The sequence below is a fragment of the Sciurus vulgaris genome (assembly GCF_902686455.1).
Source record: "Sciurus vulgaris genome assembly, chromosome: 6".
NCBI classification, from domain to species: Eukaryota; Metazoa; Chordata; class Mammalia; order Rodentia; family Sciuridae; genus Sciurus; species Sciurus vulgaris.
The window spans coordinates 141196561-141224328 of NC_136466.1; the positions used below are offsets into that span (position 1 = coordinate 141196561).

At 37.0% G+C, this 27768-nt stretch overlaps 1 protein-coding gene across 3 annotated transcripts in view; it reads left to right on the forward strand.

The window, feature by feature from the left end:
* Positions 1 to 20779: 20779 nt before the first annotated feature.
* Positions 20780 to 27768, forward strand: part of RANBP3L (RAN binding protein 3 like) — a 55380-nt gene continuing 48391 nt past the window's right edge. For all 3 annotated transcript variants that reach the window (XM_079145758.1, XM_079145757.1, XM_079145759.1), the window contains exon 1: positions 20780 to 21359. In XM_079145758.1, coding sequence (XP_079001884.1) covers positions 21275 to 21359 — 85 coding nt within the window. In that variant the 5' untranslated portion in view covers positions 20780 to 21274. The remainder of the gene's footprint in view (positions 21360 to 27768) is intronic.

Genomic DNA, 27768 nt, shown 5'->3' on the forward strand with positions numbered 1-27768 from the left:
ATTCTTGCTTTTATTTCTTGTGCTCTGGGAGTCCTGTTAAGGAAGTCTGATCCTAAGCTGACATGTTGAAGATTTGGACCTACTTTTTCTTCTATAAGATGAAGGGTCTCTGGTCTGATTCCAAGGTCCTTGATCCATTTTGAGTTGATTTTTGTGCAGAGTGAGAGATAGGGGTTTAATTTCATTCTGTTGCATATTGATTTCCAGTTTTCCCAGCACCATTTGTTGAAGAGGCTATCTTTTCTCCATTGCATATTTTTGTCCCCTTTGTCTAATATGAAAAAAATTGTATTTATTTGGGTTTGTGTCCATGTGCTCTATTCTGTACCGCTGATCTACCTGTCTATTTTGGTACCAATACCATGCCGTTTTTGTTACTATTGCTTTGTAGTAAAGTTGAAGATCTGGTATTGTGATACCCCCTGCTTCGCTCTTCCTGCTAAGGATTGCTTTAGCTATTCTGGGTTTCTTATTTTCCAGATGAATTTCATGATTGCTTGCTCTATTTCTGTAAGGTACATCATTGGGATTTTAATTGGAATTGCATTGAATCTGTATAGCACTTTTGGTAGTATGGCCATTTTGACAATATTAATTCTTCCTATCCAAGAACATGGGAGATCTTTCCATCTTCTAAGGTTTTCTTTCATTTCTTTCTTTAGTGTTCTGTAGTTCTCATTGTAGAGGTCTTTCACCTCTTTTATTAGATTGATTCCCAAGTATTTTATTTTTTTCCAGGCTATTGTGAATGGGGTAGTTTTCCTAACTTCTCTTTCTGAAGATTCATCATTTATGTATAAAAATGCATTGGATTTGTGAGCATTGATCTTGTAACCTGCTACTTTACTGAATTTACTTATGAGTTCTAAAATTTTTCAGAATGAACAAGGAAATATCACTACAGACACGAGTGGAATACAAAACATAATTAGAAGCTAATTTGAAAATCTATACTCCAACAAAACAGAAAACCTCAAAGACATCAACAAGTTTCTAGAGACATATGAATTACCTAAACTGAACCAGGAGGACATACACAACTTAAATAAATCAATTTCAAGCAATGAAATAGAAGAGGTCATCAAAAGCCTACCAACAAAGAAAAGTCCGGGACCAGATGGGTTCTCAGCCGAGTTCTACAAACCTTTAAAGAAGAGCTCATTCCAATACTTCTCAAAGTATTCCATGAAATACAAGAGGAGAGAACCCTCCCACACTCATTCTATGAAGCCAATATCACCCTGATACATAAACCAGACAGAGATACACAAGGAAAGAAAATTTTAGACAAATATCATTAATGAACATGTACGCAAAAATTCTCAACAAAATTTTGGCAAATCACATACAAAAACATATTAAAAAGATAGAGCACCACGATCAAGTGGGTTTTATCCCAGGGATGCCAGGTTGGTTCAACATCCGGAAATCAATAAATGTCATTCACCATATCAACAGACTTAAAGTTAAGAATCACATGATTATTTCAATAGATGCAGAAAAAAGCATTCGATAAAATACAGCATCCCTTCATGCTCAAAACACTAGAAAAAATAGGGATAGTGGGAACATTCCTTAACATTGTGAAGGCCATCTACGCTAAGCCCATGGCCAATATCATTCTAAATGGTGAAAAATTGAAAGCATTCCCCCTAAAAACTGGAACAAGGCACGGATGCCCTCTTTCACCACTTCTATTCAACATCATCCTTGAAACTCTAGCCAGAGCAATTAGACAAACCAAAGAAATTAAAGGGATACAAATAGGAAAAGAAGAACTCAAACTATCCTTGTTCGCTGATGACGTGATTATATATTTAGAGGAACCCGGAAATTCCACAAGCATTTCTTAATATAAAGAATCAAATAGACCATGATACAATATCGTATAATATCAACACACCTCTTTCACCACTATATAGGTCATCCAGACATAAACTACTTTTAGAACTAACCAGACATAAAGACTTTTAAGAACTAACAAATATTATTAATTAAATGTATCTAACAGACTTGTACAGAATACTTCATCCATTGACAACTGAATTCACTTTCTTCTCAGCAGCACATGGAACTTTGTCTAAAATAGATCGTATTTTGGGGTACAAAACAAATCTTAGCAGAGAGAGAGAGAGAGAGAGAGAGAGAGAGAGAGAGAGAGAGAGAGACTTTCATCTCACCAGATCATACAGTGAAACTAGAAACTGATGACAAGAGAAAACCAAAACCATTTTAACACCTGGAGATTACATAGTACACTTTTAAGTGAGTAATGGATCACAGAATAAATCAGAGGAGAAATTTTAAAAATCTTAGAAACTAATGAGAAGAGAGATAAAGTATATCAAATTCTCTGGGACAAAGAAGACTTTCCTTAAAAGGAAAGTTTCTATATTAAAAAATATATATATAGAAAGATACCAAATAAATAATCTAACATTACACTTCAAGGCCCTAGAAAAATAAAAACAAACTAATTCCAAAATCAGTAGAAGACAGGAAATAATTAAGATCAGAGTGGAAATTAATGAAATTGAAAATTTTAAAAATACAAAGAATCAATGTGCAAAGATTTAGTTTCTTGAAAAGAGAAACAAGATATACAACCCTTAGCCATACTAATCAAAATAAAGACAGTAAAGGCCCTACTCAACAAAATTAGAAATGATAAAGGAGATATCATCACAGATACTTCTGAAATCCAGAAGTTAATTAGAAACTATTTTGAAAATTTTTATTCCAAAACAATAAAAATCTTAACAATATTGATGAATTTCTAGGCACACATAACCTACCCAAATGAGGATATAGGAGACTTAAACAGACCAATATCAAGAAATAAAATTGAAGCAGCAATTAAAATCCTTCCAACAAAGAAAAGCTCAGGATCAGATAGATTCTTCTACCAGGACTTTAAAGAATGAATGCCAATCTTCCTTAAATTATCAGTGAAATAAAAAAGGAGGGAACGCTGCCAAATTCATTCTATAAAACCAGCACTGATACCAAGACCAGCAAAGACACATTAAGAAAAGAAAACCTCAGATCAATATTCCTGAAAAACAGAAGTGCAAAAATCCTTAATAGAATATTGCACACCACGATCAGGTAGGTTTCATCCCAAGGATGCAAGTTGGTTCAACAAACACAAATCAATAAATGTAATTCACCACACAAATAGAGTTAAGGACAAGAATCACATGCTTATCTCAATAAATGTAGAAAAAGCATTTGAAAATCCATCACCCATTCATACTTAAAACACTGGAGAAGCTAGAGTCAGAAGGAACTTACCCCAACATTGTAAAGGCTGTATATGACAAACACAAGGCCAACATCATACTGAGTGGAGAAAAACTGAAAGCATTTTTTCTGAAATTAGAAACATACTGATGATGACATGATTCTATATAAGATCAAAAAATCTCCACCAGAAGACTTTTAGGACTGATGAACAGATTTGGCAAAGTATCAGGATACAAAATCAACATACATAAATCAATGACTTTCCTACACTCAATAATAAATCTGTAGAAAAAGAAATCAGGAAAACTATCCCATTCGCAATAACCTCAAAAAATAAAATAAAATGCCTGGGAATAAATCTAGACAAAGAGTTAAAAGACCTCTATAATGAAAACTATAGTACACTGAAGAAAGAAATTGAAGAAGACCTAGAAGATGGAAAAACCTTCCATATCTCGCGTGGGAAGAATTATCAAAATGGTCATACAACCAAAAGCATTATACATATTCAATGCAATCCCAAATAAGAGTCCCTTAATAGCCAAAGCAGTCGTTAGCAAGAAAAGTAATGCAGGAGGCATCACAATACCAGACTTTCACTTATACTACAGAGCTAAAGTAACAAAAACATCATGGTATTGGCACAAAAATAGAATTGAAGACCAATGGAACAAAATAGAAGACACAGAGACATACTGTTATAATTTAAACGTGGTGTGCCCCAAAAGTTCACATGTGAGACAATGCAAGAAGATTCATAGGAGAAATGATTGGGTTGTGAGAGTCTTAACCCAGTCAGAGAATTAATTCCCTGATAGGGATTAACTGAGTGGTAACTGAAGTGATAGGGTGTGGCTGTAGGAAGTGGGAATTGGGGGCATGGCTTGGGGATATATATTTGTATCAGGAGTGGTGCCCCTCTCTGCTTCCTGATGCTATGAACTGTTCTCTCTGCCACACTCATCTGCCATGATATTCTGCTTCACCTCAAGCCCTGAGCAATGGAGCTGGCCTTCTATGGATTAAGATCTCTGGAACCTGAGCCCTTAAATAAACTTTTCCTCCTTTCAAATTGTTCTTGTCAGTAGAATGAAAAAGACATTATTATCTTATATACATATATGACTGCACAGCCAATGTGATCCTACAATATGTATAATCAGAAAAATGAGAAATTATACTCCATTATATATGATTTGTCAAAATGCATAAATGCATTCTACTGTTATTTATAACTGATTAGAACAAATTAAAATATGTTAAAAAATAAAAAATAAGTAAAAAATGTAGTTCTGGTCAGATCTTCTACTTACAGCAGTGAAAAACTGACTAAAACACATTTCTAAGTAAATACAGTTATCTCATACTAAATAAAGGTGCCATAAACACACATTGGAGAAAAGATAGACTCTTCAACAAATAGTGCTGGGAAAACTGGAAGTCCGTATGTAGTAGATTGAAAATCAAGCCTCTATATTTCACCCTGCATAAAACTCAAAGTGAATCAAGGACCAGAGACCCTGTGCTACCTGGAAGAAAAAGTAGAGCCAGCTCTCCACCATATTGACCCAGGAACAGACTTCCTTGATAAGCCTCCTAAACCACAAGAAGTAAAATCAAGAATCAATAAATGGGATGGCATCAAACTAAAAAGCTTCTTCACAGCAAAGGAAACAATCAAGAACATGAACAGAGAGCCTACATAATGGGAGAAAATCTTTACCACCTGAACCTCAGCACATTAATCTTTAGGATATACAAAGAACTCAAAAAACTTAACACACACACAAAAAAAAACCCAACCAACAGATGGGCAAAGGAACTGAACAGGCACTTCATGAAAGAAATACAAATGGTCAAAAAAATATGAAAAAAAAATGCTCAACATCTCTAGCAATTAGAGAAATGTAAATTAAAACTATACTGAGATTTCCATCTCACTCCAGTCAGAAAGGCAATTATCAAGAACCCAAGCAACAATAAATGTTGGTGAGGATGTGGGGAAAAAAGCACACTCATACATTGCTGGTGGGACTGCAGATTGGTGTAACCACTCTGGAAAGCAGTATGGAGATTACTCAGAAAACTTGGAATGGAACCATCATTTGACCCAGTTATCCTACTTCTCACCATGTACCCAAAGGACTTAAAAATCAGCATACTATAGTGACCCAGCCACATCAATGCCTACCACAGCTCAGTTCACAATGGCCAAGCTAATAGAACCAACCTGGGAGCCCTTCAACAGATAAATGGATAAAGAAAATGTGGTATATATACACAATGGAATATTACTCAGCCTTAAAGAAGAATGAAATTATGGCATTTGCCAGTAAATGGATGAAGCTGGAGAATATCATGCTAAGTGAAATAAGCCAGTCCCCAAAACCCAAAGACTGAATGTTCTGTCTGATATGTGGATGCTAACCAAGAACAAGGGAGGAGAGGAGGGAAAGTGTAGACAAAGGGATTAGATTAGATAAAGGGGAATGAAGGGAAGGGAGGAAGGGTAGGAATAGGAAAGAAAGTAGAATGAATCAGACACAACTTTCCTATGTGCATATATAAATATGCAACCATGTAATTCCATTTCATGTTCAACCACAGGAATGCATTCAAAATTGTAATGGGTTGGACTCCATGTATGTATAATATGTCAAAACATACCTTATTGTCATGTATATCTAAAAACAACAAATTAAAAATGTGCATCTAAAATATCATCCTTCATTGAGCTAGAATAAACAATTCTAAAATTAGTTTGGAAGAATAAAAGACCCAGAATAGCAAAATAAATCCTGAGTAAGAAGAGTAATGCTAGACGTATCACAATACTATGCCTTAAATTATATTTTAGAGTGATAGTAACAAGAACAGCATGGTATTTGCATCAAAAAAGACATGAAGATCAATGGAATAGAGTAGAAGGCACCGAGACGTAGTCATCAGATACTTGACAAAGGCGCCAAAAACACACTGGAGAAAAGACAGCCTTTTAAACAAATGGTGCTGGAAAAACTGGATATCCATATGTAGAAAAATAAAACTAGGTCCCTATCTCTCACCCTCCACAAAAGTCAACTCAAAGTGAATTACGAATTAAACCAGGAACTTTGCAAGTGCCAGAAGAAAACATAGGGCCAACACTCCAACATTTTGTCATTGGCACCAACTTCCTTAATAAGACTCCCAAAGTACAAGAAATAAAACCAAGAATCAACATGTGGGATAACGTCAAATCTAAGAGTTTCGGCACAGCAAAGAAAACAATGGCACAAAGAGAGAGCCTATGGAATGGTAGAGAATCTTTGTCACCTGCTCTTCAGACAAGAAATTAATATCCAGAATATGTAAAGAACTCAAAAACTGAACACCAAATAAATCAATGGCCTCATTGACAAATGGGCAAAAGAACTAAACTGACGCTTTTCGGAAGTAGAAATGGCCAACAGATATATGAAAAAATGTTCAACATTCCTAGCAGTCAGGGAAATGCAAATAAAAACTACACTGAGATCTCGCATCTTGCTCCAGGGAGGACTGCACTTATCAAGAATACAAATAATAAATGTTGGCAAGGATGTGGCAAAATCTCACACATTCTTGGTGAGAAAACAGTAAGGTGATTCCTCAAAAAACTGAGACTGGAACCCTATGACCCAGCTATCCCACTCCTTGATATTCATCAAAAAGAACTAAAATCAGCACACTGTAGTGATACAACCACATCAATGCTTAGCAGTGCAACTTACAGTAGCCAAGTTATGGAACCAGCCCATAGGCCCATCAACAGAGGAATGGATAAAGGAAATGTGGTAGAGATACAAATGGAGTTTTACTCAGTCACAAAGAAGAATGAAATTATGGCATTTCTAGTAAATGGATGGAATTGGAGACTATTGTGCTAAGTCAAATAAGCCAGACTCGGGAAGTCGAGGTTTGATTTTTTTTTTTCTCTCATATGTAGAAACTAAACCAAAATTAGAAGGAATAAAGGTGAATGAGATCCCATGAACATATAAGAGAGATCAGTGGAGTAGAGGAAAGGGATTGAGGGGAGGGAAGAGGGATGGGGAAAGGGAAGAACGAGAGAATGAAATTGACTAAACTGTCCTAAGTACACATATGAGAATGCCACAGTGAATTTCATTTATGTGTATCTGTAAAGCACTAATTTAAAAAATCTATAAATAGATAGAAGGAAGATCAGTAGAATAGAGGAAAAGGAACCCAGGGAGGAGAAGGGAAGGGAAGAGGAGGTTCTAGGGACTGAATTGGACCAAATAATATTCCATGCTTGTGTGATTATGTCAAAATGAACTCCAATACTGTGTCTAACTATGATGGACGAAGTCAAAAAAAAGGAAAGAAAAGAAAAAAAGTTAAAAAATAAAACAAGAAGCTTTAAATGTTTGAGATGAAAATGATAAGTAGCCATGTTTGATCATACTACATCCTATACATGTATCAAATTATCACATTGTATCTCATAAATACATACGATTATTATATGTCATAAAAAATATTTCTTGAAAAAAGCCTGGAGGATCAGAAATTACACTTCTCAAATTGCTCAGTGTCTTCAAGATCAGAGCACATCACGATTGCAGGAATTGCTTTCCTTCAAATTCTTCTCTCATCTGTCTTCTGTTTTGATGAAAGGAGCCATGAGACATGGCCCGCATATTGAGAGGAAAATAATCCCACTCTCTGATGGAGGCAAGACTGCCAGAATCGCCACAGAGTGCTCCCCCCACTCAGGCTGATCCCCCTGCTCCCGGGAGGAGCCCACTTCAGCAGCACCAAGAATCTGAAGAGTTAGGCCAAGTGGCAGAATGACAAGCACTCTGAGTGGGACTTGTGACATATATTTTATTCCTTTTCAACATTTTGTATTGTGCATTTAAAAAAAAAAATTATCTCCCTGAGAATTTATCTGGATTGTGAAGCTCCTGGATGTATAAATCCCCCCTAAGAATGACTTTTGTATCAATATTTAAAGAGTCCGTACTCACAAGCCTGTGGCTAAAAAACAAGGCTGGAATGTTCAAGGCCTAAATTGCTATAGCTTGAGTCCCCGACAGGATGACTTTGAACAATGATGGGTGTGCCTTCCCACCCCCTGCTAGTTAAAGTTCAGTCCATAGTTTTGTACCAGACCCTAGAAATCAGCTCCAATCAAGTCTGTGGATACGAAGAAGGAGGTGTTCACGTTTTCACCCAAGGTAGAAGCAGGTAGGTGCACTTCTCAGGGTGGGTGTGCTTCATCTTTCTCTGTGTGAAGCACTTGTACTAATGTCTCCGGAACAGCTCAGTCCTAGAGCCTCCCCTTCCACGGAGCTAAGGACCTCTCTAACCTTGCCATCTCCCCCACCCTCTATTCTCCTCTACAAGGTTCTAAGTCCCTCTTCTTATTCCTCTGTCCTTCTGGACTGTTGCTCTACTCTTTGGTTTGGCTGCATCAAAGTTTCTAGCCAGTTTTAAAGAAGTCTCCTTGTCTATCTCATAGTTCATGTAATTTTAAGGTCATGGATTCTTTCAACAACTTTCAGTGTTATCCAAAAAAAAGTAGAAAGTGAAGCATAAATACAACTACATATATAATTGGACATTTTCTAATAACCACATTCAAAAAGTAAGAAGCGAGAGAAATTAACTTCAATAATATATTTCATTGAACCCAAATCCACAATATTATCATTCCAATATTTAATTCAATATTAAAATTTAATCCAATATAAAAACTTGATCCAGTATAAAAATATAAAAGTCATTAACAAAGATAAATTTCCCACGAAAAAATTAATCAGATTGTCATCCGATTTTCTAAAATATTGTGATTTTCTCCTCCTTGCCTTAATTTTTTTTTCAATTTAATAGTTTTGCCTTGAAAAGATGAAAAAACAGTGAAGAAGTCCTCCTTCAATCTTCACTTTTTAAAATTCTTGTTTCTTTTCAGATACTTGGAACTTTTCTTATAAAACATTTATAAAAATTCTGTCAGAAATGCCTCTTTAAATAAAGATATCCCTGCAGACAATGTGGTCAACTACTTTAACTGTTTGGTCTCATAAATCCTCTTGGAATTTTCCCCCAAGAAACAAAGTTTACCGGTGAGTAATCTTTTCTGTGTGGGTCTGCTCATAATTTTATCTCCTAACAAATTTTAAAAATCAATATTCTAGAGGCAGAGCTACTCAAAGAGTATGGAAGTTTTAGGCAAACGTTTCTGTGTGTGAACTTCTTCATCTAAATACTTTGAATCACTCAAATTGAGCATGTTAACATCATCCTGGAGGTCATATCTCACACGTTCTCAGAAAGAAGCAGTTTCCCTTCCAGCTTCTTTCAACCAACCCATCTCCTAGAATAGAGCTTGGAATGCCCCCAGTAGACCAGAGTGCTGGGACTCTTGGAGGTATTTGCTGGTGCCTCCATAAAGGACAGGGTACTGAGGAAGCCTGAACCAGAGATTCTGCTCTGGGCTCAAGATACTGCCTCCAGAAGACACTGTCATGCTTAGTTGATCACAGGCATGGGAAGATACAGAAAATTCAAAGAAAAGTATTCCCTACTTGTCCAGGTCAAAGTGAGGTCTCATGCTAACTTCCAATGGGACCTAATTCAATAAGTGCACAGCCACGTGCACCTAGATGGATAGACAACAGAAAGGGGCTGACGGCAAGATGGCAGATCTTGGTTTAGAAGAGAATCTTAATTTTTAATTGTGTTTTGTTTGCCCTGCTATTATTTCTCAGTTTACATGCACCAGGTATTACAGTAGATGCTGAGATGAGCAGAGGTGAATAAGAATTGTTCTTATGGAGATTAGTTTGGTGCAGTGTTTCTCAAGCCTAGCTATTAGAATATTTTGTGCTTGCTCCCAAGTACCAACCTAAATCAATTCATTGGAATTGGGAGCAAATACTTGCTTCCAAATTCCAGCCTAAGCCAATTAATTCAATTTTGGGGGATGAGTTATAGGCACCAAAACACTTTAAAATTGCCCAGGTGACTCTAATGTCCAGCCAGGCTCAAGAAGTACTGGTCCAGTGGGTGAGAAGCAACATGGAATGCTGACTCAGGACCCCTGACTCAGGGGTCCTCAATCCCTTTAAAATTTGGATAGGCTCTTCACAGCAATGCTTGATTAGTCCTTTCTGTCACTGCAGCGTACAATGGCTTTTCTTGGTTATCAACAAAACAGTTTAAGAACTGTTTTCCTGTGGTGGGCCAGGCCTCACCTGACACTGATGATTTGAGGATATCACCTCTTTCATGACTTTTTTTTTTTTTTTTTTTTTGGCTTAGAGTCTAATGCCAAGTTGACCCAAACTCCACAAATTGGCTTCCAAAACCATATACTGACCATTTTGGAGTGTGATGGCTCACCTGCAACAATTATGAAACCAAATTTTGGTCATGTTTTGTGAGACAATTTGGGTGTCTTAATTTTCTTCAGCCTTTTGGGATTTAAGGGAGTAAGTCTCTTTAAAAAATATCAACCTAATTCTGAATGAAGTTTGAATGATTTGTTTCAAATGAGTTTCAAAGGGGAAAATCTATTTTTACCTAATAGTTTTTAGACAGTTTTCACTTATATACTTAACTATATATCATTATTATAATTGCTTTAAATGAAAATGTTTCTCTAAGCCAAGCACAGAAAGACAAAGATTGCATGTTCTTGCTCATATGTAGAAGCTTAAAAAGTTGATTTTGCAGACATAAAGAACACAATAGTGGTTACCAGAGGCTAGAAAGGGTCGGGGGTGGAGATTCAGGGAGGTCTGACGTTGGGTACAGTTAGACTGAAGGAGTAAGTACCTAGCGTTCTACAGCACAGATGTGTGACTATTGTTCATAGCAACTCGTTATCTATTTTATAAAGAACGAGCAGAGAAGAATTTGAAGGATCCTAAAGAAATGGTAAATGTCTAAGGAGATGGAAATGCTAATTGCCCTGATTGAGCATTACATATTGTCTGCATTAATTGAATTATTACACTGTATCCCATAAATATTTACAATTTGAAAAGTACAAAAATTTGAAAAAAAAATGTTATTTCTTATTCCAAGAAGGCTGGCCCTCTGAAATGCGTTGCTGTATTTCCGTTTGTATTTCACCAGGTTTTTATTTGCTGGAACTGCCTAACACTGACTACGCAACTCCTAGCTCCCAAGGGGGTTTCTCCTCTTAAGTTCAGACAGGGCAGTTATCTCCATATTTTCATTGAATTTATTTAACACCTTTCGTGTTTTGTGTGATTGTGAACAGTATTTTATTAGAACTTCATAAGGCATAAAGATGACATCCTTTTAAACACACAATTAATAATCTATAAAAATTGAGTCAGGAAAAGAGGAAGCAAACACATCTGTTTTGTGGATTGGTTTTGCGGAGGAACAATCATTTGCGATCATTTCTAGTCTTCTTTTCCCCTGCCCAGCCTCTTTGGAAGGCAAGAATGGTGATGGTTTTTCAGGAAGCTCTCTCTTGCATCTGGAAAATCCCCATGGCTAAAAGGCTGTCTGTGTTGCAAAGCTTTCTGACAAGGTTTCTTTGACTGAGAAAATGGAATGGAAGTTCAGAAGAATGAAGTCCATTTCTTTCTTAATTATGTTTTTGTAGACTTTAAATATGTCATCAAAGAAAAACTATATGAGGTGTTCTGAACTTTGCTATTGTAAACTTCAGCAGCAGTTTGACTCAGACAGTGTCTTGAATAAAATTTCATGGATCCTTCTTCCAGTGACACTCATTCATCCCCTATGATGTTTCAGTCTCTGCACTTTATACTTGGGTCCTAATGTTAAACTGGGCAAATTCCTTATCTCCAGAGAATCTTCCTGTCCTCTTTCTGAGGCTCCTCTCCTCCCCAGACGTCAAATTAGGTGGATCAATTTTATCAATTTTCGCAGGAATGTTTGCCATATGGAGAACAGATTCATCATAAACAAAATCACACAACAGAGACTGATAAATCAGAATATGCCTGAGCTGGCACAATACCCTAAACAACTCCTCTACTCCTTAACCACCCAGGCTGTCCTCTTATCCTGGGCTTGTCCCCACTTACATCATGGATCTTCCCTGGATTCCTGGGGAGGTAATACATGCATATATCTAGGTGTATTTGTTCTAAATATATGTATTTATACATAAATAATATATATGCATATATATATACTTATATATTAGAACAAATATATATATTTAAGTCATTTGTTGTTACACTTGGAAAGAAGCTCACATTAAACTATCTAAATGACCTGTCCTTAGCATTGAGCTAGGTTTGGTTACCCCACCCAATATAGACTATATAATAATTATAAAGTATTGTGCTTGTTTTATGTGATACAGAAACAGATGTTCAGTTGCCCAAGGTCATTCAGCTAGAAAGGAATGAAGACCAGATTCCAATAGGCCTTGTTTGATTTCATAGCTTTTCCTATTCAAGATCTTGACCTTATTTTAATAACATTAAGTCCATCTTTGTCTTTTAGTTCAGTTCTATTTCATGCTTTCTCTTGATTCAAGGTGCCGGCCATTTGTTTAAAGTGACCTAATCTACCTTCCCTAAATGACTTTTCAAAAAGGAGCAGAAAATTTCCCCATTTGGAGCACAACTTAGATCAAGCATCTTCTCAATGAAATATTCCCTGGTTCCACCTTCTCCGGGAGAGTTTACATACCCTCTTCTAGACTGGAACCGTATTTTGAGTGCACAGTTGGTCCTCCAGTCCTCCATGTTTGTGGGTCCGCATCTGAAGATTTAACCAATTGCAGATTGAAAATATTTTTTAAAATTGCAACTGTATTGAATCTGTAGATTGTTTTCTTGTCATTACTCCCTAAATGATGTAGCATAACAACTATTTGCCTAGCATTTACATTGTATATGGTATTGTAAGTAATCTGGAGATTCAAAGTATATGATAGAACGTGCATATGTCATGTGAAAATTTTTGCCATTTCATATAAGAGACTTGAGAATCTGTGGATTTGGGTATTCTGGAGGGGTCCTGGAACCAACTCCCCAAGGATACCAAGAAGTCCTAGAACCAACCCCTCAAGGACTACATTTCTAGCACTAGAAATAGAAATTACAGTAACCATGATTAATAATTGTTCAATAATTAGAAAATGTGATACAGAATTCAGAAGGTAAGTCATTTCATGGGAGACTGTAGTAGTGAAAATATGAAAATCTTTAAACTAAAAAAATAATAATGGAAACTAAGAATTTAATGAGAGGTATAACAGCAGATCGTATGAAGCTGAATAAAGGATTAATGAATTGGAACAGGGGTCAGATGAATATATCCAGATGGAAGCATAGAGATAAGAGAACAGAAATACCAAAATAAGTGTAAAAGACATATGAGACATTGTTTTAAATAAAAATTTCATTACAGTTTGTGCCAGAAAGAAAAGAGATAAGGCATAAGAAAATATTTGAAGTAGTGTTTTCCAAATTAATGAGAGATATCAAATCACTGATTAAAAAGTGCTATGAACCTTAAGCTGAATGAGATGAAGAAAATCGTGCTTATTTACATTTTCAGTAAACCGCTAAAAACCAAAGAGAAAGAGAAAAAACCTTATAAGATGCCAGAAAGAAATGACAGATTGCTTTCAATAAAACAATAAAACAGACATTTTTTTTCCCTCAGAAACAAAGGGAACCAGAAGCAATGTAGTGACTTCCTCAAAGCCATTAAAAAAAAAAAAAAAAGTGTCAACCGAAAATGCTCTATGTGGCTAAAAATTCTTCCAAAGTAATGATAAATAGATATATTTTCGAAAAAATATGTAGGAGGAAATGGGTGTTGGGTAGACACTCCACAATGTCTGCTTAAGAATGAAAAAGACTTGGAAGGTAACATCTGATAGATATTTGTAATTAATACAAACAAGGCATCTGGGTATAGGTGAGTAGAAGGAGGCCCATTTTCTCTCTTTTAGCATCATACAGGTCATTACAGGTGACCTATGATGCCTTGCAGGGAACTTATATGTAGGAGCTTAGAACAGTGCATTTCAAGTAGTAAACTTGCTTATTAGTGTCATACAAATTGCCCAAAGTCCCAGCTGGTCAGTGAAGAAGGAGATAGACCTTATTAGACTAGCCTTCCATGCTTCACCTTGTCACACATCTTTGCTTTTTTTCTCTGAATTTTTTGAGATTTTTCTTGAAAGAGAGACAAGAGGTCCAACACCTTTATTGGGGTTCAGGGCATTACCCAAACAGATTTCCCATGAGAAGTTCTAGTTGATGAGTTAAAAGCAAGCATACATGAGTCCCAGGGGGTCATGCTGGGACTAAAAGATGGTTGCAGGATACTCTGACATATCTGCACAGTCCATGTGGGAGGTGTGTGTGGGGCGCGGGGTGTATCCATAGGCCAGTCAAGTAGGCTTATCTAGCTGTTCTATAGGGAAGTGGTCACCAGGGAGCAGTTGCATAAGGCAGGTGGGTTGATTGACCATACTGAGGAGCTGGGGTGGTGAGGGATTGGTATAGAGTTGTAAATTGTGTCAAGGGTGACTGGGCCCTGCTTCTGGTATGAGAAGGTTAAACTTGCATTCAAAATAGATGCTCAGGCAACGTAGAACAATAAGAATTCACTATACTTTTTTTGAAGTTTCTATTTAAGATTCAACTCCTCACGCATTTACCTTGAAATACAATGAAAAAGTACATTTTGACAATGTTGCTGATATTTGTAATTTACAGAATAGGGCAGCAGAAAAACATGCTGGTAGTGTTACCTAATTTTGCCACTAACACAATTCTATGTTTCAGAGTTCCTGGGAGATTCAGAAGTGAACACTTGATTTTTTTTTTCTTGAATTTATCTTCTACCACTATGGTTACACCAGCTGGACCCCTGAGACCATAGATGAAGGATGTATTCTGATCCTTCTACCTTCTTTGAGCTCAGTCACTCTGGGTCCACACTGAGCAAGGAGTCGCTTCAATGTCTGGTACTGCTGCCTCTGCTCAGTGAGCCTCCACACTGTCCCAGGATTTCCCACCTGCAGCTCTCCAGATGCGCTTGTTATTTAAAGCTGAAGATCATTGTCTAAGCAGCAACTTCATTCTCCCATGCCAGTAGTGAATGCCAGGGAGATGAGGGGAGCGCACGTGCGCGCGCACGTGTGTGTGTTTGTACACATTTACATATCTCTGGTCTGGGAGGCAAAAAATACTGAAGTCGCCAATGTTTACAGAGAGTTGTGGGAAGCCTCCAAAGTAACATGTGGAAATACAGAGTTTACAGATATCTTTCTTTAATGCCCCACCATGGAGTTGAATTTCTATTAAAAAGGTTTCCATCATTGAAAAGGCAACCTGTTATGAACTGAATTTTTGTGTCTCCTCCTAATTCATATGTTGAAATCCTCACTCACAATGTGATGGTATCAGAAGGTGGGAACTTTGGGAGGTAACAAGGGTGGATCCCCCATGGATGGGATTAGCGTCCTTATACAATGAACTCCAGAGACCTCTCTTTCCACTATGTGAGAACACAATGAGAACACAGCAGTCTGTCACTTAGAAGAGGGCCCTTACCAGAACCCGACCATGCTGGTACCCTGATCTCAGACTTTCAGCGTCCAACACTGTGAAAAATAAATGCAACACAGTTTATGGTAGTTTTGTATAGCAGCCCAAACTGATTAACGTGCAACTTAATTACATTTTAGAAACAGAACTGATAAAATAGTAATAAAATTAGAAAGATAATGTATAAAAGAACATTGAGAAGTGAAACTACTTCTTTGATCTCTTCAAATGAGGGTAATATCTTCACATAAGATTCAGCCGCATGAGGCTGGGGTTGTGGCTCAGTGGTAGAGCACTTCCCTAGCATGTGTGAGGCACTGGGTTTGATCCTCAACACCACATAAAAATAAATAAATAAAATAAATGTATTGTGTCCATCTACAATGAAAAATCTGTATTTAAAAAAAAAGATTCAGTGACAGATGTGTCTAAACTTGATGGTCATGTACCTCTGCCAGCAACAGATGTTTGAGAAGCACCAGATGTGGTTTTTTTTTTTTTTTTTTTTTGGTTGTTTATAAATTGTGCTCACATTTTGCCATAATAATGTATTTTCAATTTTGACATTTTCTATCTTTGCATGAGAAACACAGGGAGTAAAAAGCTATATTAAAAATTTTTTGAAGAGTCTCTATACTCTAATAAATCTTGAATATTGTCTGTTGGTTATACCCTTTCAATCAGATCCATCAAGAGTAATTAAATTTTAAAACTCTTTATCATAGAAATTTCAAAAATATAAAATGTAGACATGAAAGCATAATAAAACCCAATGTACTCATCACTTGGATATATTTACCAATTTATGATCCATCTTATTTCACTTTTACCCCCATCTCTCCCTTTCCCATATTATTTTGAAGCAAATAGCAGATGTGGAATAATTTCATTTTCAATACATCAAAATTATATAATACTCCATCTAGTTAACAAAAATGAATATGAGTGAAAGAATAGAGCGGAAGGTGGTAGGAACAAAGACCAAAGTAAGAAGGAAGCAAGGTATGAGAAAGGGAAGGAGGAACACAGCCTGATTGTCATTGTATTCCTATAAACATAAAATGAACTAGCAAAGTTTGATTTTGTGCAAATTTATTTGTTTAATTTGAAAAAATACCCCAGTTAGTGCCTATTTACCTTCAGAGAGTTCTATTCTGCCTCATGGATCCTGATGACTGTGGATTTCAAACACTTCTAGATGCTATTCTGACCTGGGGATTATTTGATCCTATCCAGATGGTGAATATTTTGGAAACAGAACTGTTATAATCTGGGTTTCCTTTTCACTAAAACAAAGTAAAAGAGCATTTTTCTGAATGTTGGTTTTATTTTGTTTTCATTCTGGTTAAAAGGCTTCACTAAAGATAGAAAAAAATGTAAAGCTGCAGAAGATTAAATACAGCAACAATCAAGTTTCACCTGTAGGAGGATAATTGGGTACCTTCTTAATCCCCTCAAATACAAACCTTTCTTGGAACCAAAGCTACTTTACTAACTGACCTTGGACTCTGCTGACCTCCAGGGGGAGCCCTGTGGCAGTGGAAGCTAAGACTCCTCAGCAGAAGGGTCAAAATTAGTTTGAATGCCACCGCAGTGTTTATGGAGTGAGGCAATGTTTTTGATAACTGAGAGCCAAATATTGGTGTTCAATGGATTAAAGATCAATGATGGCAATTTCAGAGTAGTGAGCACCTTTGAAAACAAGCAGTTTGATGCTAAGCCCCTGTAGCCTCCTGAATCCATAAAGGAGAAGAAGCATTCAAGGAAAAGTCTCTAATGCATCCATGTGTATCACCTATGTTTTCATAGATGATATAAATGGGAATCCAGTCAACTGTATTACTTGGGAAACTCTATGAGCTAAGAACATATAAAAACTTAGAGTAACATGACTGTACAGTACAGAATTCTATGTATTCATTTATGATATTCATGTTACATAAGCCACTGTGAGATCCTGAAACCCAACATTCTCATTCACAATGTCTTTGGTTGATGTACTAAGGAAAAGTGATGGGGGAGGGGGTGGAACCTACCTACCAGTGTTTGATACAAAGGATCAAGGGATCTGTTACTTAAAATCAACAGAAAATAATCATCTTGACACTAAATCATCAGCCTTCGACTACAATGATGATTTAGCAATGCAAATTGCACATTGGGAATCATATTAAGGCTCAGCCCAGGGGCTTCAGTTTTCTAGTTTACGTTCTATTATGTATCTTTTATCCTATTCTTTAAGCCTGAAAGTGATAAATGCAATTTACTGCTTTTTATTTATATAACACCTGTCATTCAAAACAGTCCAAAGGCTTTTGAAGAATGGATGTGCTTGTAGACTATATATCATGAATATGTTCAAAACAGCCAGGTTACTACCTAAGCAAGCAAATTTGCTTATGTAGTGTCAAATGCATATGTTTTCGTTTTGTAAATATGATTCAACTGAGAATAGAAAACCCTCCTATAAACTTAATACCATTTAGTTTATTCAACCAAATGCTATGCTGTCTGAGCTATAAATTTTAGTCATAAAATAACATTTTCAAGTTCTACCCTAAAAGTACTATCTGATAAGATCGATTATCTCTGACATGTCATGCCACTGTACACTTCAGGGAACATAAGGACACATAAAGACACAAGTTAAGCAGATAGGATATGGTGGAGAAGGAAGAACTCAGACTAAGGAAAGCAGTGGTATCCTTTGGAAGGGGGTTGGTCACAGAGTTGATAAGGAAACAAGGTTGACATTATTTTTTAATCAAATTATGAGTTTAAAAATGTTGATGATTATTAACATGTTTCTTGATCCAACCAGACTTCTGCATTCTGACTTCTTTTCTTTACAAGCAAAAAGTAAAGCACAGTATGCCCACTGTGAGCTAACCTGGTGGTGTTTCTGAAAGTAAGCAGAGGAAGAAGGAGGAAGCAAGTAGCCACCCAGCCCACTGTGGCTGATACACTGAATGTCACACACTACTGTGACACATAGGTACATGGTACACCATTGAGAGCAGGATTGCAGGGGAGATGGGTGTTTTAGCCCTTGTCAGTTGACTATTCCTTCCCCTCCTCGCTCTTTCCCCAGCTCTACATCCAGCATGAATAAGAAAAATGGAGGCGCCAGGCTGGGGTTGTGGCTCAGTGGCACAGCGCTTGCCTAGCATGTGTGAAGCACGATTCCTGGCACCACATAAAAATAAACAAATAAAACAGAGGTATTGTATCCATCTACAACCAAAAAAAAAAAAAATTTTTTTTTAGATGGAAGCACCTAAGGATTCTTCTTTGAAAAATCAGACACAAATTAAAGAGTATATAGAAAGTAGTCCCCAAGCAACATTCTTTCAGAGAGGAAACTAGATTGAAAAAGGCTTTAAAAAAAAAATCAAACCAAGTAAAATGTGTGGATGAATCTTTGAGTCCTAATTTGAAGGGGGAAAAAAAAGACTCATGAGGGTAAATCTATTAGACACTAAGAGAAATGAGAACACTGTCTGGATATGTAATTATATTAAAGAATCACGTTCAACTGTTAAAAGTGTGACAGTCTTATTGTGATTATGTTTTTTAAAGTTCTCCTATCTTAAAAATTCATACTGAAATGTTTATGAACTCAGCGATGCCTGGGTACTTCTAGTCCTGTGGTACAATAAGGAGGACAGTAGCTGTAATGAAACACAGATTTGAGACAGGATTGTGAGTTGGCAATTATTGAATCCAGGTAATGGGAGCACAGGGCTTATTATGCTATTCTATTCATATGTTTTAAAACTTGGGTTTCACTAGCAAACATTGTTTTCATCCTTTTCTCTCAAGAATTGGCTTACAGTTTTGTGGGCTATTTACTTATATAGCAATATGCTTATTACTGATATCCCCAACTTGATAAAACATCGATTGCTTTACATTAGTCAGGAAGAAAACGCTCAGGCTTTCACCATGATTTTTGTACAGGACAAGATGAATACCAGCCATTTAAAGCAGAAACCCTGGTTCTTTAATAACAGGATTATTTCAAAGTAGCAAAACACATAACCTGTTACACTGTGATGGAGTTAAAAGTGCAGCGAATAGGTTCTTAAAACAAAACATTTTGATAAATCATAGGCATCATAAAAAAACAATCACACATTTCATGAAGTCTTCAGAAATCAAAGTATCCATGGGAAATTGTTAATTGCCTCAGAGTAAAAGGAGAGCACCTACCCAGATCTGGCTAGGACATAACCTTCTCATGAGAGTGTCAAGTTTAGCACCAGTTTCCAAATATGCACAGGAAGCTGCGGGGTACAGACTTTGGAGCTAAACCACTTTGTCATTATTACTGCCTACTACCTCCTTTCTGGCTTCCCAAAGAACTGTGATTCTTAAAGGGCAGAATCTACCAGCATTCATTACAACTTCAGTCCAATTAAAGGTGTTTGGGGTTTATGTTTTGCAATAGTAATGAAATACAAGCACAAGAAAACACTACAAATAGCCTTGTCTTATGACCTAGAAATAGCAATAGAGAGTCTAAGGGGGAAGCAGAGATAAGTTTCTGGAAAAATCGTGTTTTGTGTGTTTATTTTTCTTCCAGAACTCCAAATAGTTGCCTTGGCAGGGAGGCTGCCTTGTAAGTGCTCTCCTGAAGACTAGGAGGTGTTTACAGAAATCGAAAGTTCCAGCAGTATATTTCCATGAGCTCATTACCAGTTCCAGTTGTACCTTTTAGATTTCACACGTAGAAAAGAATATCCATGCAAGATAAACCATGTTTTCAGCTTGTATTTTAATTACAAACAAAGGAGCGGATGTCAGATATTTAATTACTGTAACAGCAGGGCATCGTTAGAATCCCTGCCTAGGTCACTATTATTCAAAGCAGACCATTTCTGGCCTGCCTCTCTATGCTAATCAGCCTAGTCCATTCGCTCCTCCTCCCTTCCAGCCTCCTTTAAGAACTGTGCAAGTTCAGCTGTCACTGAGGACAATTGAGACTAGGCATAGGAATCACTTGATTTAACCCTGCTCCACATTTTTCCCCTCTGTGTATATATTACTCCAGCAGTCATCTCTAAATGCTGAAGAAATTGGATTTCACATCAGCAGATGAGAATTCAAACTTATCCAAACTGTAATCTGTTAGAAATAGTGACTTTGCATGATTTTCCACTATAAGAAAGGAAAGTTTCAATTCACTTTAAGTGAAAGAACTAAGTCTTGTTTTTAACCAAATGAATTGGCATCATAATATGTAGGAGAAGTAACATTGGTAAATATTTATTTCAGGAATCATGACTCGGAAAAACTTGGAAGTTTATTAGTGGAGTAAATGTTTTACAAGCAAGCCAGGATCTGCGTGTACCTATGTGGTTCTGGTTGCCTTCTGAGGACTAGCGTAGGTGACTGGCCGGGGGAAGGAAATGCCCTAGTGATTCTCCAGCCACAGCCGGACTGCTAGCACCATGTCTACCACGCAAAAGAAGGTTGGCAGCCACCTGTTCACTGACATGCACACCTGTCACCTGCAGGAGGATCGGCGACAGCAAGGTGAGTCTGTCTGGCTAATGAGTCCTGTGCTCCTTGACTTTCTGTCCATTTTCATTTCCAGAAGAATGGTGGGCTGAGGCAGTATCTGGGGGAGCTCTGATTGCAAAATGCTGTGCAATTTTGCATTTTTCAGCTCTGAGAGAAGGTGTAATATTAAGGCATAAGGGTTGGTTAACTTGGATTCTCTACTGATTTTTCAAGTATTATCATGAAGTGGGAGACTAGGGAGAACACAAGTTCCTTGGAAACTTATGTTCTTAAACTTCTATTCACTGTCAGTTTTTAAGTAAGCCTGCTAGATTTTGTAAATTCAAAACACCCATCCAGGCAAGGCTCAACTGGCTCCAGGATGGTTTTAGCTGAGGGTAGTTTTAAAGTTAGCCTGGAACTCTCCCCCTATGTCATCACAGAGGACACAGTGGACAAAGTGGGACACTTTTAAACTTTAAGTCTAATTTTGTCTGGATCTCTGACTGATTCATATGTAAAAAATACCTATGAATACATAAATATTGTCGATTCTTTCCTTTGTATGGTCCAGGAACCACTGGAAATGAGCAGGGGAAAGTGTCACGTTTCACTTGATGGGCACTTATTCAGAACTAAACTATTCCCCCTCTCAGCCATTTTCACCAACAGTCTTTTGAAAATTTCAACTCCATTACCCACCCAGCTGCACCAGTTAGAGGCAGATGATTGACATGAATAGCTGAGACTATTCTCCCAATGCACTCTATCAGAGACAGCAAGGACACTCATGGGAAGGGTTGAGTGCTCCCAGGGCTGACGTCATCACCTCCCGGAGTTAAGGATGTACCAGACATTTCTAATTTCTCCTCAGTAGCTGTGATGAATCTGTTCACATGTGGATCTGAGCTGTGATCTGGGCTTCGTTTATTTTCCTCTCGACACAGTTTTAGGATTTCAGTGGGCTGGAGAATGGTGACTAATGGCTGAAACCTCCCCTTTCCAAGGTGGTGTCTGTGTGCTAACATCTGTGTGAAAAGTGTCCAGCCACCTCTCTGCAGAGTGCTGGAGCTGTACACAGTGACTTTATGCCTACGAGGCTTAGCACAGTGTGGGTAGGAAATACATCATGTTAAATGAAGATGATGTAAAGTGTTTAGCTCACACTATACCACTTAAGCCTAAATTAAAAATTACTTTGAACAAATCGCCTTAGAAAGTGAAGTCCTGGAGTGCACAAGAGTTTAGGCAGAGCTCTGTAAAATGTTTTTTCTCTTCTACTAGTAGATAATTCTAGTTTATCACAGGTTTTTTTGTTTGTTTATTTTCTGTTCATTTTGTTCAAAATGTTTAAAACTACCCCACTCCTGACAATTGCTGATGGAATCTTTATTTTAGAAGATTTGGTGAAGGGAACATAGAATAGCTGATTAAAAAAAAAAAAAATCTCCTGTCATTCCACCGCCCAAAGATAGTTATTCTTAACATTTTAATGTACACACTTCTAGCTTTTTCTTTTATGCATGTATAGACTATGCTTTTACTTGATTTCAAAAATAAAAATAGACATTCTGTATGCAATGCTTTGTAGACTGCTTTTTCTTTCACCAACGTATGATGACCAAATTCCCACATCATTGTATGTTCTTCTTCAACCTTATTTTTAATGGTGGCATATTATTCCTTCATATGGATGAAGCAAAATTCTCTTAGGCAATTCTCTACTGTTAGCTATCGTATTTATTTCTAATTTTTCACTATTACAATTAACACAGTGATGAACCTGAATCAGTGAATAGATCTTTGTATTGCTATATTTTCTTGGGTTAAAGTCTTAAAGGTAGAATTGCATCTTCAAGGTATTGAGCATTCTTTAAAGTTTTCTTTTTTTAATTTTAATTTTAATTAATTAACTTATTTTTTGTCAAACAGCTTTCGAATAAGCAGTGAAGGGATATGCTTTCAGTAATACTGGGCATTAATTTTACAAATTCTTTCCCAATTTTGTAAGTGGAAACTAATATCTGTACTGTTGTTTTAATTTAAGGCAGTCTATCTTAAGGGGCTCTCCTTTATTGCCATATTCAGAGAAGCCTGGAAATATCGTTATGATGACATACTTCCAAAAATACCAACAAGACTAGAAGTCTGGTCTTCTTTCTCAGACAAACTTTTTGCTTAGAGTGTTTTGAAAGCAACCGTGTTCCTGCACGGCTGACTCTCAAAATATCTGCCCACATAAACCACAATTCATGAAGTTGTGAAGCGTGCTAATGGAAGCCAGATTGACCATTGACTGCTACAAAAAATGTCATCTGGAGATCTGAATTGTCAAGTGATGCTGGGTAGTGTTTGCTCTGCTGTTAAAAAGCATTCCAATGACTGGAATTTCAAGTTTACTTTTATTCCGGTCCTGGAGTTTAAAAGTACTCATTCAGTGCAGTGACCCTGATTTTTTCTCCAAGTTATATTTACACCTTGCTATTATGCAGAGTTCAGCAAAGGTCCGTGGAAGCAAAGCCATCCGTTTTAGAGAGAGTTCTTGCTGTAGGTTTGCTCAAGGAAGCACCTGGGGTCGTGGCTTTGGCTTCTCCTCATTAAATCTTCCTGCCCCCTTATTTAGCACACAGACTATGATCAACTGACGCTGAACTCTTCTGAAGAGCCTTCTATGTACATGGTTTCTAACCCTCCATGCATATGTTAAAATGCTCTATGTTAATTCTGAGGTATTTGACAATTTCTCTCTAGTTACTCACAAAAATGTACAACTTTGAGTTATCACATAAATAAAATTCATTTATTCTCCAGCAATTATCTGATAACAACTACATGCAAAGCACTGTGCCAAGTGCTGGGTGTATAAATGGAACTAAGTCGACTACGCCATGATTTCCTGTCCTAAGTTGACACTTCATGGCCACAGATACTGTATCTGTCCAGAGCAGAAATCCAGGAAGTACCTTCCCTATTGGTTGCTATCTTGTAGTTTCTTCTGTAATATTCAGAACCCATTTATCTATGGTGTTGATCCTATGGTCACCTTTGAAATATTAATACCTATGTCTACAAACCTCAACAAAACTCATTACACAGCTCACAGACTAGGTAGGCAACCACCCTCACGTTTTACAATGCTTTAATTCACACACTTCATCTCATTTAATTCTTGCAACAACCAGATGAGATGGTGTGTCAGGGTTCTTTAGAGAAATGGAGCTATTTGTGAATAGGAGGAATTTATTTTATGGGATTGATTCACACAGTTATGGAGGTGGCAAGTCCACACTGCAGTATGGGCTGACAGGCTGGAGATCTAGGCAAAGAGCCAACATTACAGCTGGACAATATTACAGTCAAAGTGTATTCTTTGTTGCTCTGGGAGTTCAGTCTTTTGTCTTGGTCAGGCCTTCAACTGATGTATAAGGCCCATTCACAAGGGCAATCTGCTTGACTCAAAGTCCTCCAATTTCAATGTAAATCTTATCCCAAAACACCTTCACAGAAACATCCAAAATGTTGACCAGCTCTTTGGGTACAGTGGCCCAGCTGAGATGACACAAAATTAACCATTCCAGGTAGGTATCATTCTCCTCCCTTTTAAGGATGTGGAAACTAGGAATCTTCAAGGTCAAGTGACTTTTCCAAGATTTGGTAGTTACTAAGATTTGGTTGCAATGTTCATTCTGCTATATATGGCTCTTTCATAAAACTATGCTCCTAAGGTACGATGTTTCATTTTTTCCCTTGATTTTTATCAGAGAAACATTGCAGGTACTCAAGCTGCCTTGGAATTCCTCCTGATTTACTTTGTTCTGATACCAATTCTCTGAGTGTCCTACAATTCAGCTCAATTCTGACACTCTCCAGAATTAGGGAAGACCCCAGCAAGTGAAGGACTTGGTTTCAAAAAACTGCCCTCTTTCAGACACCAACCCCAAACTTCAGGTGTCCCAAGCCATCTGCACTTCTGCCAGGTGACCACAAAAAGGCTTCCCCCAATTCCCTCAGATTTGATAATTCTCTAAAATGACTCACAGAATTCAGGAATGTTCTGTTCTTATGATTAGCATTTATTATAAGGGATACAGATGAGCAGCCAGATGAAGAGATGCATAGCACAAGATCTGGAAGGATCACAAGCACAGAAGGTTCTGCCTCCCTGAAGTCAGGGTTCACCACACTTCCAGTGCATTGATACATTCATCTACCACAGAGCTCCACTGAGCACAGACAGGGTCTAAAGCTTTGATATGGAGTTTCATTGTGTAGGCATGATTGATTAAATCATTGACCATGTGATTGAACTCGATCACCAGTCCTTCTCCCCATCCAGGAGGTTGTGAGGCTGAGGCTGAAAGTTCCAACCTCTAATGATGTTTGGTCGTCTTGCTGTGGCAGGCCTTTCCCTTATAACTATCTAAAGGTCCCTATGGGTCAGTTCATTAGCATAACAAAGCCATACCTATCACTCAGGAAATTCAGAGTTTCTGAAGAACTGTGCAAAGAGTTGGGGCAAGAACCAGAGGTATTATTCATTATATCACACTTTGGCTGTGATTTTCTGAATGTGCTTTGATCTGAACAAACTTTGTTTTAAGGCAGTTTCCTGAAAGTCACAAACTTGGAAGACAAGAAATAAAGATTAATGTCATCAACCATTCATTTATTCAACGTTTTTCTAATGAATACCTATCATATACTCGACACTGGGAATGCAAACCTGATTCCTTTCTAGGTTTTTTCTCTTTTATTACTACATAAATATTTTTATTAGTGTATAATAATTATATATACTAGTGGAATTCATGGTTACGTATTTGTACATACACATGATGTAACAATATAATTTGGCCACTTTCATTCCCCAGTAGTGCCCCTTTCCCTCTCCTCCCAGCCCTTGGTACCTTTCCTCTTCTCTATTGGTTTCCCTTCTATTTTTATGAGATCTCCCCACATCCTCCAACACACATACCTTTCTCTCTCTCTCTCTCTCTCTCTCTCTCTCTCTCTCTCTCTCTCTCTCTATTTTCCACATATCAGAGATAACATACAACCCTTGACTTTCTAAGTTTGGCTTATTTCACTTAACATGATGCTCTCAAGTTCCATCTTTTTTCCTGCAAATGATATAATTTCATTCTTCATGGCTGAATACAATTGTTGTGTATATGCCACATTTTCTTTATCCATTCATTCATTCATTCATTCATTCATTCATTCATTCATTGTCACCCAGGCTGGTTCCACAGTTTGGCTATTGTGGATTGTGCTGCTGTAAACATGGGTATGCATGTATTGACGTAGTATGCTGACTTTTACTCTTTAGGATAAATACTGAGAAGTGGTATAGCTGGGTCATATGGTGGTTCCATTCATAGTCTTTTGAGGAATCTCCATACTGATTTTCTATAGTGGTTGTATTAATTTACGATGCCACCAACAGAGTAAAGGTGATCTTTTTTCTCCATATCTTCTCCGGCATTTATTATTGTTTGTATTCTTGAGTTGCCATTCTGACTGAAGTGAGGTGAAATCTCAGGGTAGTTTTGATTTGCTTTTTCCCTAATTGCTTAAAGACGCTGAACATTTCTTCATATATTTAATGGTCCTTTGTTTTTCTTCTTTTAAGAAGTATCCGTTTAGTTCATTTGCCCACTTATTGATTGAGTTATTTCTTTTTTATGTAATTGTTTTGAATTCTTTACATACTCTGGATATTAATCTTCTGTCAGAAGAGTATATAGCCAAAGTCTTCTATTCTGTAGGCTTTCTCTTCACACTCTTTTTTTTTTTCTGTGCAAATTTTTAATTTGATGCTATTCCATTTATTCATTCTTGATATTATTTCCTGAACTTTTAGAAATCCTACTGAGGCAATAATTTTGTAGGCCTATATGTTGGAGTGTTGATCCTACATTTTCTTATAGCACTTGCAAAGTTTATAGTCTAATAACTGGATCTTTCATCCATTTTTGAATTGACTTTTATGCAGGGTGAAAGATAAGGATCTAGTTTCATTTTTTCTACAAATGGATTTGTTTAAAATTTGTTTATACCATTTGTTTAAAAGACTCCCTTTTTTCCAGAGTGCTTTTACACCTTTATCAAAGATCAGATGACTGTATCTGTATGGGTGTGTCTCTGTGTCTTCTGTTCTTCTCCATTGTCTGTTTTTTGGCCAGTATCACACAGTTTTTCTTATTATAGCTCTATAGTATAATTTGAAGTTGGATATTGTGATGGCTCCAGCATTTCTTTTTTTTTTTGCTTAGAATTAATTATTTTGGCTATTCTAGGTCTTTTATTCTTCCAAATAAATTTCAGTACTTTAAAAAATTGTTAGTTCTGTGAAGAATATTGTTGGTATTTTAAAGGGAAGTGCATTGAATCTGTAGATCACTTTTGGCAGTAAGACCTTTTTAACAATATTAATTCTGCC